The sequence below is a fragment of the Corvus brachyrhynchos genome, unplaced genomic scaffold, assembly GCF_000691975.1.
Source record: "Corvus brachyrhynchos isolate BGI_N302 unplaced genomic scaffold, ASM69197v1 scaffold72, whole genome shotgun sequence".
Classification (NCBI taxonomy): Eukaryota; Metazoa; Chordata; class Aves; order Passeriformes; family Corvidae; genus Corvus; species Corvus brachyrhynchos.
The window spans coordinates 588,064-600,302 of NW_008236763.1; the positions used below are offsets into that span (position 1 = coordinate 588,064).

The 12,239-nt window shown below is 43.1% G+C and overlaps 1 protein-coding gene across 1 annotated transcript in view; it reads right to left on the reverse strand.

Moving 5' to 3' along the window:
- Nucleotides 1–3,573: 3,573 nt before the first annotated feature.
- Nucleotides 3,574–12,239, reverse strand: part of LOC103625286 (mitogen-activated protein kinase 13) — a 14,759-nt gene continuing 6,093 nt past the window's right edge. Inside the window, exons 5-12 of the mRNA XM_008644692.2 lie at nt 11,515–11,544; nt 11,036–11,083; nt 10,002–10,116; nt 9,587–9,658; nt 9,016–9,095; nt 8,477–8,555; nt 7,399–7,575; nt 3,574–7,096 (exon numbers count right to left, since the gene is read on the reverse strand). Coding sequence (XP_008642914.1) covers nt 7,017–7,096; nt 7,399–7,575; nt 8,477–8,555; nt 9,016–9,095; nt 9,587–9,658; nt 10,002–10,116; nt 11,036–11,083; nt 11,515–11,544 — 681 coding nt within the window. The 3' untranslated portion in view covers nt 3,574–7,016. The remainder of the gene's footprint in view (nt 7,097–7,398; nt 7,576–8,476; nt 8,556–9,015; nt 9,096–9,586; nt 9,659–10,001; nt 10,117–11,035; nt 11,084–11,514; nt 11,545–12,239) is intronic.

The window sequence follows — 12,239 nt, forward strand, 5'->3', positions numbered from 1 at the left end:
ACCCCTGTGCCTCCCTGCCCCCCACATCATCCGCGGGATTGGGGTTTGGGAGCTCGGGTACGGCCGTGCGGGCCCATCCCAGGCCGGTACCTCACAGACGGGCGCGCTCAGACCGCGGCAAATGTGGGATTTTTGTTCCAGGCTCATTTGGGGTGTCTTCCTCTTGGCAACCCACTATTTTTTGTAGGAAGCATGGGGTCCCAGGAAACACCCTGGAGCACCGCCAGGTGCCAGAGTCCAACCCAGCTACACTCCCAGAGAACCTTTGCCTGCCACTGTTAGCCTAAACAAGCAACATCAAACAAACGGTGTAAATAGCAAGAACCTGTATTTATTTTCTAGACCAATACTTCACGTCCAGATGGCCTCTTCACATGCAGAGGTGTGATGGGCTGGAAGGACAGTGCGAGAGGAACTGAGGGGATTGAACAAGGAAAAAGTTAAGTTAGCAACTGAGATAAGCATTCAGATAGGAATTGCAGAGGCTCCCACACTTACTTTTTATAGAGCATGCCACATACTTGGGCATATGTATGTTCCACCTCCCACTCTGCGCAGAGTATTGCATAATATCACCATCTGAATTTATAGAATTAACTGTTTTAGAAGGAAGCAATGAATGCTGTTTTCCCTCATTTATAGTCCAACTGGAGATCTTTTGTCTCTTAACGTATGTTAACCATGGAATCTGAGAGCAGCCAATCTGTGACAGTCTGTTTCGCAAAGTACTGAGGTTGGACCAGAGCTTGTTGCAGCTTTAAAAGCAAAGGAAAATGTGTTACTGCTGAACAGTCTTTACATATATCACCTTTGAAGTATATACTGTGTATATATGGTATATACTTTTTTTCAAATCTACTATTTACATATCAAAACTTTAAAATAAATAATAATCTATCCTTGTCTTGCATTAAAAATAACATATCCAAGATTTAGAAATAAAGTCTCAACACTCTTACTGTTTTATAAAGGATTTCACCCTTAAAAGAACAGCTATTTAAGAGTATGGTCCTAGCCATGAAGGATAAAACAAAACCCAAAACAATCTATAGATGCATTTGCTTCCTAGTTAAACAGTAAATAAAATAATTTCAATAATTGATGAGCTACTTCAAAGGCTGAGAGAACTGGGTTTGTTCAGCCTGGAAAAGAGAAGCTTTGGGGTGACCTAATTGCAGCCCTACAGTACCTGAAAGGAGCCTACAATAAGGATGAAGAGAGACTTTTTACAAGAGCATGTAGGGACAGGACAAGGGGGAATGGTTTCAAACTAAAAGAGAGTAGGTTCAGATTAGGTAATAGGAAAAAAATTCTTCCCTTCGAGGCTGGTGAGGCACTGGAACAGGTTGTCCAGGGAAGCTGTGGCTGCCACATTCCTGGAATTGTTCAAGGCCAGGTTGGATGGAGCTGTGATGAACCCGCTCTAGTGAAAGGTGTCCCACAGCAGGGAATTGCAAACAGATGTTCTTTAAATCCCTTCCAATCCAGGCCATTCTATGATTTTCCTTCTTTTATGTGGGAATTTTAATTGGGTTTTACTTGAATTTTTTTTTTTTTACTTTTCTTTTTTTAAATATGACCAACTTTTGCAAACACTTTCATTTTGACCTCAGTTTTGAAACTTTATACTCTTAAATTTGCACTGGAATTAGCTTATTATAATCATATTAGGTTCCCTATTAAGAACAGTGGGATGACTTGTGCACAGAGATGTCCAGACATCTCTGATGACTGGGGGCCATGTGTTACAACATCAAAACAAGTTATTCATCATTTAGTTTTGTATCAAAGCTGTGGAACTAATGTGTTATTTGAAAAAAACCTTCTGAACTTCTCTCAAATCCCAGAGGCACAGCTTAATTCAATTTCTTTGCTGTCCCAGTTTTTAAAGGGTGCAAGTGCAAAATTATTGATGTTGCTTCACATGAAAGCAGCAGCCAAGACACCTCAAACAGAATTGGGCACCTTCAGTCATATTACAATTTTCCCCATGTTTATTCAAGCATATAAAACACACTTAAAAAGGGAAGTGAATTAGCATTTAGAATTGCGACCTGACCTTTCTTCTTTGTTGATTTATTAAGCCTCGAAACTGAGTTATGTTTGTATCTCTCTTTGGCTGTTTGTTCTGCTGCTGTTTTCTTCAGAATTGCTGAAATTAGAGCAATTGCTAAACAGGACCCTTGTGCATTAAAGGCTAAAACCTGATACCTCAAAGTGATAAGCCTCAGCTGACATGTATTTTCACTGGACTTTTATATATATATATTTATATAGGGTCCTAGGAAGTGCTCAGCTGCATTTCCTAAGACCCTTTATAAATATAAATAAATATATATATAAAACCCTCTTCAGCCTCACTTACATCAGAGAGGTTACACAAACACCAAGCACTACCTCCTCAGTGGTTCTTTTTTTTTAACATCCTCTAATTTTAAAACATTTTTTTTTCAGTTGAACTGTTCTGAAGACAGATATGAATTGATGGTTTATGGCAGAAGAATTTTTATTTTTCTAGCCAAACTTGGCTAAAAGAAGTTAACTCACTTTCATTTAACAGCAAATCAATGAGGGTTGCAGAGGTAATATACTCACCCTTCAGTATTATTTAATGGAGTGCATTCCAATAAAAAGGAGAGCTGACTGAATCAGCTGTGAGCCAGCACCAGCTGAACATCACATTAAAAGCTCATGTGCTCAGAAAATGGGCTTGTAGAGAGAAATCAGGCAAAACATCCCTTAAACCACATTCACCTGGAAACTGACATTTTCACAGTGTAGATTTGGACTCGATCTTAATGGCTTTTTCCAGCCTGAATGATTCCATGATAAGTGCAATTAGTGCAGCAAGTGTCCATCCTTTTGGGGGAAAAACAAACTACTCCTGGCTATTCTGGTCTTCATTCAGTCTTTCATATCTTGTTTCTCTCAGCTGTGAAAAGAAAAACAGCCATAATCACGTTTCCAGCCAACACTCTGCTGACCCATGATACAGGAAAAATGCAGAGGATTAGGAACGCTTTCCCTGGTTGCTCAGGCAACAGCGAGACATGGGAATATGAAAAGGTATTACCATCCTTTGTACAGTATCTCACTAGAGTTCTCAGATGTGTTTATAATTTTCTATGTTTTTCTTCTTTCCCATTATCACATACTTAAAACATGAACATTATTTGTTTAGTCTGCTACCTAGAATGTGAAAATGTTAAATATGAAACAGATGATCTGTCTTTTTCCTACAGGATAAAATAAGTAGTTTTTTAAGAGGCTGTGGAAATTTTCAAAATTGTGCACTGAAAGGTTTCTAGGTGGTATCCAAAACACAGCAACTATTGTCTCTCTTTAAAAATCCTGGTAATTTTGTGGTGTCTCTTAAGAACATAAAATAATCATTGCTTCATCTGCTTTTTCTTTCCCACTTACATGTGCAAGTACCTAACAAATAGACCCTGTAAAGTTGCAACTTCACAGACCTAATTAGCTGTCGTGCAACTACCTAACAAATAGACCCCGTAAAGTTGCAACTTCACAGACCTAATTAGCTGTCCAAAAAAAAAAAAATACAGAGAAAGATTGTTTCTGAAGGCTTTATTTTCCAAATTTAAAAAAGATGCTTGGAAGTCAGAAATGAATGTAAGACTAGCAAGTAAATAGTATTCCAAGTTAGACATCTGTATGTTTCTCAAGGCAGAAAAATTCCATCCATATATCCATGTAAATTTTTATCATACATCCTCAATACAAACAGCAAACATATTTTTGGCTGCCCAGATTTATGGAATTTTGGACCCCTTAATAGCTGAGGAATTTTTATCAGTTGATTTTGTATTTTTAAGTATGTAAACTATACTTGTAATGAAAGGAATGTCCATGAATTATGTGTCAGTGTGAGTCATCCAACAGGCACTGCCTGCACCTCTGCATGAGGTAATTTCTGCTTTGACTCACAGTGTCTGTCAGGGTCACACACCCCCTCTCGTTCTTGTGCTGATTTTGAAGGATTCCAGCCTTGGCCTGAGTCACTGGCTCTGTCAAGCAGGTGTTTTTCAAACTCCTTTCAGGAAATGTCAATAGAAATTCCCCCCACCTCTCCCTTCTGGTAGCTCTTCACTGAAACATGTCCTCAGATGCCGTAGGAGCACTGGGATGGTTGGTCTTTACAGACAGATATTCTTTCCACTACCAACCTGCTACATTTTCTACTGTCTATTTTCAGTTCTTGGATGATACATACCACAAAAAACAAATATACATACACCTCCAGGGTTTCTGGGCTTACAGAGCACCTGCTCTCCACATTTGTTGGGATATTTGGTAATGCTTTTGGACAGTGTACTGTCACTATATGGGGTTGGTGGATGAATGAATGAAACCAGAGCATGGAGCCCACACAGCAGCTGTTGGGATTGCTCTTGCAATTTCAGAGCATTCCGGGTAAGTGTAAACCTACCAAGAAACCCAGAAACCCAGAAACCCAGGCCCTGAAACTGGATGTATACTCAGCAGAAAGACTGATGCTGAAGAGCCTGTATGTGCTACCCCTAAAACAAGTGAGACTGATGATTGCAAAATCTGTGTACCCTACTTGGTTATGCTCACAACTGTTCTTCTCACACCTATTTGTATCACATGTCCCCAGTGCCTCTTCATGCTTGTCCTCTGCTCAGACAGACAATTCCCAAAGGGCATATTAAATTATTCTTTAAAGCTATCCAAGTCCCTTTTCAACTACCAGCAGACTGCTCAGTACATTCCTTTATCATGAAGATGTTTTCTCCCTCAGCCATCATTACTGAGACAGAAAACGCTTCAAGTCTACCTATCCCCTTCTGAAGGAGGGCAAGATGACTAAGAAATCATACACTACATTCCCATTAACAGTGGTTCATGAGTTCTGTCTGAATGGGTTCTTTGCCTTAACAGATGATTTTGACTTTAGAGATGACTTTCTGAAAGAAAGCTCTCTACTCTAAAGGTCTCCATAGATGTACTCAAATTTCTCTACAAGATTGAGCTTTTAAGACTCTTCTCTGCCTCTCCATGTCCAGGGTTGCATATAGTCAGGAGGGCAAGTCTGCCTCACCCACAGCCCCGAAACATCTCCCTGTGCACTCACAAACGCTCACCTGGACAATGACCCTCCCCTGCAAACCACCAAGCCTCATTTTACCCTGGCACAGGCAGCTCTAAACATCTGCAGCTCTCTGAGATGTAAATGGCAGCTGCAGAGAGCTCCTCTCTGACCTCTGTTCAAGATTGTGCAGGGCATGTGGCAGCCAAGTCAGATTCATAAGGACAGTATTCCAACTGCAGTTTGACAGATGCAGCAAGAACTTCTCCCTTCTGCCACTCAAGGAAAATGCAAGTTGTTCCTTAGCAAAAGGAAAGGATGAACCCTAAATCTCATCAAGCTGTGTTTTTCAAGACAGAGTCAGCAGAACATTACTGCATATCCCCCAGCCTAGCTCTTTACAAAAGTGCTGCATAAGAAAACATTGAATTTCCAGGGAATTGAGGGCACATCACCACAGTTCTGTGCTCACTGTCCCTTCCTAAGAGAGGAGTGAAGCCAAGGGCTTGTACACGGCCCAGATAGATATGAGCCACGAGAAACCACATCTTATCATCATGGACCAGCTGTGCAGCTACAGCAGGCAAACATCAACACCATCCTATCAAAAAGCTGCAGTCACTGGAGGGTTATCCCAAGTGCTGCATGCCATGAGCTGCAACAGGGAGACAGCCAAGAAACATGACATCATTGTGTCCAGTTCCCAGTGGAGAAGACAGATCAGAAAATTCTGGAAATGTTGCAGTTTTCCCTTACTTGTCGGAGCAAAACTGAAAACTGTACAGCAAAACTGAACATTACTTAAGAAGAAAATTAGAGAGTACTGAAAACAAACAACCTGGCTAAACCAAACCAAGTCAGCAGCTACAGAAGAGGGGGGAGTTGAGACTCACTGCATGTATTACTGAGGTCACATATCTCCATACTTTTCTCTAGTCCTGGGGACTCTGTGCTCTGAGCTCTGATACAGAGAAGACACTTGTCTCTTGGCACATATCCCTTGGGATAGACTTTGGAATGATTGGCTGATCACCATGGGGAAAAACGTGTTGCAGTCCAAAGGTGTTATCACAACAAGCAGCTGTGCCTGCCTAGCACTGCACTATCAAGTGACTGTATTGATAAGCCCTGCATCTGCAGATACTCCAGTTTCAGCACAGGCTGCAAAACTTCCTATCCATATTCAAACTAACTTGTGCAGCTGCTTGGGACACCCAGTCTGTCGCTGTGGGAGGTGGCCTTGAATTCCCGGGCTGCGTTTGCTGCTGGCAGTGAGGAGGAAACAGCACTGATCAAATCCCAGGCAATTAAATAAGCAGGGAAAAAATAAAAAAAAAGAGGCAGTGGCTCTTTGGAGAGGAAGCATCTGAGCAGAATTCTGTGTATAGGATGAGTTTGTAGCTGTTCGGAACACAGGGTGATCCCATGGGGCCCTGGACACCATCCCAGCAGCCTTGCTCTGCTGGGTGCTCTGTGACTATTCAGGGAAGCAGGACACGGTCAGAGTGAGATTGGATAAGGCCTTGTTATGCTGAATTTCAGTATTTCTGATCCTTTTGCATAGGACTCGCTTCCCAGTCAATTTTACCTTTCTCTTTACCTCATCCATAATTAATGTACTAAACCCTGTGTTTGAAAAGATTAATGAGAAAGAATGAAACCCCTCCTCTCTCACATGGACAAATACAAGGAAAAAATAAAACCACCAGGTAAAATTCTCTCACTTAAAGTTTCAACAAGAATATATTTGTCTTTTATGTTGAAAACTGTCTGGGGTGCTTCCCCTTTAGTAGAACAAAGTCCAATGCCCACAGCATGGTGTCATCCTTGTGTTGGCACACAGAGAGAGGTCCCACAGGCCAAATAATGGCCACCAGCAACGCAGTGTGGAATGAATTTCATGTCATCAAGGAGAACTGAGTCCCAGCCACAGCTGCACCCGTCGCTATAATGACATCCCACTTCTCTTCTTTGAATCCTTCCGTGCAATGGGACTGAAGGTCAAGATCTCCTTGTAAATATGCTCTTGAAAAACAGAACAAAATAAGCGTGAATATGTGATTTCAGAGGACACAAAAGTTTGAGTGTTGGATGTGCAGAGAGAAAGGCATTCAGTGGCAGCTGAAAGAGACAAAGGAGAGAGACAAAAAAAGTCTGCCTGAAGAGCTGGAGGGATCTTTGCTGAATGCATAAAAGCGAGAGATCTGTGCACTACCACTGAGGCACCAGCAGGCAATCACAGCCTTACTCAGCATCTGTAGAGAACAAAAAGAGGGGTAGGAAAATCCCGTGCTAGACAGAAACCTCAAAGAAAATAAACTTCTTACTTTTCCACTCCTCTATTGAAAGCTTTTCATGTTCCAGAGAATCATCATAGGAGTGCTGTGCCTCCGTCTCCTCCTCGACATCTCGGAACTGGTCGAAGTAGGGGTGAGCCAAGGCCTCTGTTGCTGTAAGGCGCTTTTCCACATCCAGCTGCAACATCTTGTCAAGCAGGTCCACGGCTGCAGAGAATGGGAACAGGGCTAAGCAAGGTGCAGGGAAGCACAGGCACCCTGTGCAAGAACCCTGCAAGGGATGGCACTGGTATTTCCAGTGTTTCATCTCCAGACCTGAAAATTGAAGAGATTCCTCAAGCTGGTCAAGGCAGCAAGGAGCTCCCATCAGTGGAGATGCAAAGTCTGCCCAAGAGCAGCCTCAGGGAGCTCTTACTAACAGAAGTTAAATTGTGCAGAAATAACAAATTAGACTTGAATAAGCCTTGCTGCACAGATTGGGCTGCAGAAACATGAGGAGTAAGCCAGTAACCTCAAGATATTTTTCAGTTTTAATAATTTGCTTTCATTTAGAGCCTTGCATCTCAAAGGAGCCTTAACATGAATAATCTGTATAGAAACCTATACATCCCTGGTAAAGAGGAGGGCAGGAAACCCAGATGCTGACTAGTCTGTCAGCCCCATTCCCACTTGGTTTTAACATTTTTAGACTTTATTCCGTTCAGTTTCTAGAAAAGTTTTGCTTGCTCTCACCTCTAACCTACCTGGGAAGAGAGCTCTTTGTAAGAGATAATTCTTACACTGAAAATTGCACATCTGCTGTCTGTTAAATATTGCTAGATCCAGGTATTCAACAAACAGGATCTACACTGTACTTAAAAAATAATAATTTTTTTTAAAGTAGTAAATGGCCAAGAACAGCAGAACATCACCACTGTAATGCCAATAAAAGATAATTCTGCTTTTAATTGATACATATTTTCCCTGAGGAGGGGCAGGGGCACAAACTGCAAGGGAAAAAAGTAGCAAGGAATTATGGGAAGAAGGAGAAATAAAGTCGGGGCTGTGGCAGTCAGCTTGCCTCTGTTCCAGCTGTGAAAACTCATGAGAAATGCTGGAGATTACTTACCCTGAGGATTTGCTTTAGGGAAAAGCACAGACAAATCCTTCTTGGGGATTTTAGGGAGGGACTTGATATAACTCTTAGCCTGAAAGAGCAAGGAAAGCACAATTACTGCACGTGGACAGGTGTGAAATACAGCTCTCAGTCTCATGGCTCCGATGAGCAAAGGCAAATGGAGCCAAGAGCAAAGCATCCCAGATGTCCCATTTCAGCAAGCACTTTACAAGGAACTATTTTTATCAGTCGAGACAGAGAAATACTTCTGTTTTAAGAGCCAAGCTGGAGAACAGAGAAAGGTTGGTGGTTTGCTGGGGCATCAGGCACCTCCCATCGGAGTCCCTGCAAAACACAGCAGCTCCCAGCACAGCACCAGGTCCATCAGATGTGCCACCAGCACAGAGGAATGCCTTCCTTGCCGAGGGGAAAAGGCTGCTGCTGCACTTCTGCTGCTGTAGAGGCAGCACCTCCCCCATGTCAAACACAGGTTAACCTCTTCCCCTGACACCTCTGCCAGCAGGACCCAAACCCACAGGGAACCTCCTTACCGCTTTGTCCTCCAGCTTCTCCAAGAAGTCCTCTCCTGGATGCCCTCTTACTTTCAGGATCTGGATCAGTTGATCCAGGTCTGGCAAGCTGTGTTAAAGATCACCCTTTGAGGAGCAACCCTTGGACACGCCTGCCCCCAGCTCAGCCTGCTAGAGCTGCAACTAGCTCATGGTACAAACCCATCACAGTCACACAAGTAGAGATTCATTAGACTGGTGAAAAGAGCTCCAAGCCTTTCTCCCTGGCATGGCATTTCCATCAACAGGTAATTTTTCTGGCACAACTATACCAGGACACACATCCATGGGCTCGGAAGGATATGCAAAGTTTTGGGAATGGAGCTACGGCCACGCAAGGTTGAACTGCTGATGTAGAGCCACACCACCACAGAGGTGTATTTCTAAAGTCCCTTTCTGTTTTCCTCACCAGAAAGACTGGTCCTTCTGATTACCTCCTGATAAACCAGAATGATACCTGTTTTTTTCAGTAGCCTCATTCATAAAAGCACTTTCACACACACACCAAGAATTATTACTCCCCTCAGGGAAAAGGTTCATCTTGAAAGGATACAGTCTTTTCCTTTAAAGAGTGTTTTCCCAGTCAGCATTTCTGCCATGATACAGCCAATAGACCAGATATCCACTGTCCAGAGAGAAAAAGGAAGGGTGGGGGAAAAGGAAGAAAATTTAAAAAGGAATTAGAAAGGCAGCAGAGGTTGCTGGGGCTGTCGCTTTTGCTGTTGCTTGCAGCAAGCACTGATTTAAATTTCACTCCTTCCCACCCTCCTCTGTTCTAAAATCTCTGCTTTCATCATTTCCTGCAAGCACCAGCTCTTGGAGTTGTGCAACACCTCTGGGACCTGCTCTGCTCCAGGGAACACTGATGATAAAGAGGAAAAACAACTGGACAATTCTGTGAGATTTGAACCAGCAGGATCCCCTGGCTCATCACCAGAGAGTTACACTGCTGGGGCAGGGCTGCTCACCTGTCTGGTTGTAATGCATCCAGTTCAGGATGACTTCTGGGGCTCTGTACCACCGTGTGACCACGTAGCCAGTCATCTCAGCATCAGCCTGTCTGGCCAAGCCAAAATCCAAGATCTGCAGTTCCAAAGGAAGAATAAGGAGAAGGAAGGGCAGGAGAGAAAAGAGAAATCCCATGGGCAAGTGAGACTCTACTTCAATGAAGTAGCTCCAGTCAGGTAATAACAAAGCTCCAACTACACCACAGACACCCATGGGATGGTTCAAAGAATTAGTATGTCTTAATTCCACAGTAAATTGCAAGCCAGCTGCAGACCCAGTTGTCGTGAGAAGACCCTGCTGGAAGGATCAGTGCTTTATGCTCCCTGGAAGGTCACTTTCTTTCTTGAAGCTTAAGTTTTGAGTCTCTGTGCTTTATTGGAGTTGGTCTACGACCTCGTGGTGAAGGCATGCTCCCAGGTCACCACAACTCACCCTTTCCTATAAGAACACCTTGCAGGTGACACAGCACGGCCTCTCCCTCAATGCTGAAGATGAACAAGCTTGACCCAACCTTTATGGGCAGCAGAGCCACTCCCTGAAATATACATTACAGAAAATGCATGCTAGAGCACCACCCCAGCCAGCTGCAAGCAAACCCTTCAGAGCAACCCTGAAAATAACTTTGTCTGGAATCACAACCACGATGTCCATGAGAACCAAAAGGCAACTGCAGTTGAATCCAGTTACCCTTCAGGGATCATTCACCTACTGCAAGTGCTGCTCAGCAGTGCTGAATTTCTCTAGGAAGTCATTACACACTGCCATGCCACGAGGATTACAGTGACAGAAGGTTCATTTGAAGTCTTGTGCCCTGATTCAGCAAGTTACATCAGCAGGGGAGTATTTCCCACTGCTGCAGCCGCCAAGGAACGCTACGCCTGGAATTGAGGCTCGGGAGGAAAAAGGAAACATGACAGTGCCAATTTCCTGCTGGCAGAGCAGCTCCTCCACGAGCTGATGTGCTGCTGATGCAAAGTGCTGCTTTGCCACCTACCTTCAGCTGACAGTCTTCATTCACAGCCAGGTTACTTGGCTTCAGGTCCTACAACAGACAAGAGCAGAAAAATTGGATGTTTCAAGTTGCAACACATCAACAAAGCTCTCAATTGAACCTCTGCTTGCCTTTGATGGGGTCCCATAACACCCCAGGTTCGGTATCAATGCAGCAAATGACTGAATTAACACCACACCTTCTATACTGTACAGCTTTAGATTGCTATTTGATTTTTTTCTGAAACAGTTTTAATTCAGAAAGCATCATAAAATGCTTCTCAGCTCATCAGAAAATACAGCATTTTGGATATTAGCAAATCCAAACATATATAGGGTGTAGGATGGAAAAAAGAGCAGACAGGATGGAAAATTAGAGCAGACAATGCTATTAGTGAAATGATGGTTAGGAATTTATTAACTTCGTGACTATGCTGTGTTTCTCAAACATAAAAATCAGAATAAGAGCACACATGAACTTACCCTGTGGACGATGCCAGCTGAATGGATATACTGCAATAAAAAGAGGAGCCACAATGTGATCACCAGCAGACAAAATTTTCTGTTCTCTAGCAGAGAAACGAGAGCTACAAACAAGAACTTGCTGAGAACAAACCTCTGTAGCCTTCTACAGGTCCCTGGTCCCTAGGGCAGCAGTTTGAAAAGAAATTTCTGCCCCAAATTACTGACAGTATTTGCAATGCTATTGCCAGTCTAAAGAAAAGGCATAGAGCAGAAGAGGAGGGATGAAGCAATAGTTCCTTAGAGCAAGTACAACAACAGCTTCAAACTATCAAAGTCATCAAGGTTACAGCAGATGACATGAAAACATGGTTATTTTGGGTGTTCAAAAAAAGAATCTCAGCCCAAAGCCACAAAATTGCAAAAACTGACTACAGGGCCTTTAGCACACCAGTCAAACCTTCTGTGTGTTCTTCCCCCCTTTATTTAAACACAAGATAGCAGTGAACTGGGGAGAGGTGTGATTTAGGTGAACTCATTGATGCCTGTAAGCCACTGCTGTGACTCCAGGTGAAGGATGTGAGAGGGCAGCTGTAAAGCTCTGTCTCTGCATCCCAGAGTTTGCATTGATTGCTTTCAGCTCCCTCAAAGCCAGTTACAGAAACATATTTCTCCCTTATGCTACCGAATAGAAAATCATTCCCTCTGTGTTCTCCCCTGAGAGCCTGTGTTATGGGTTCAGCAGA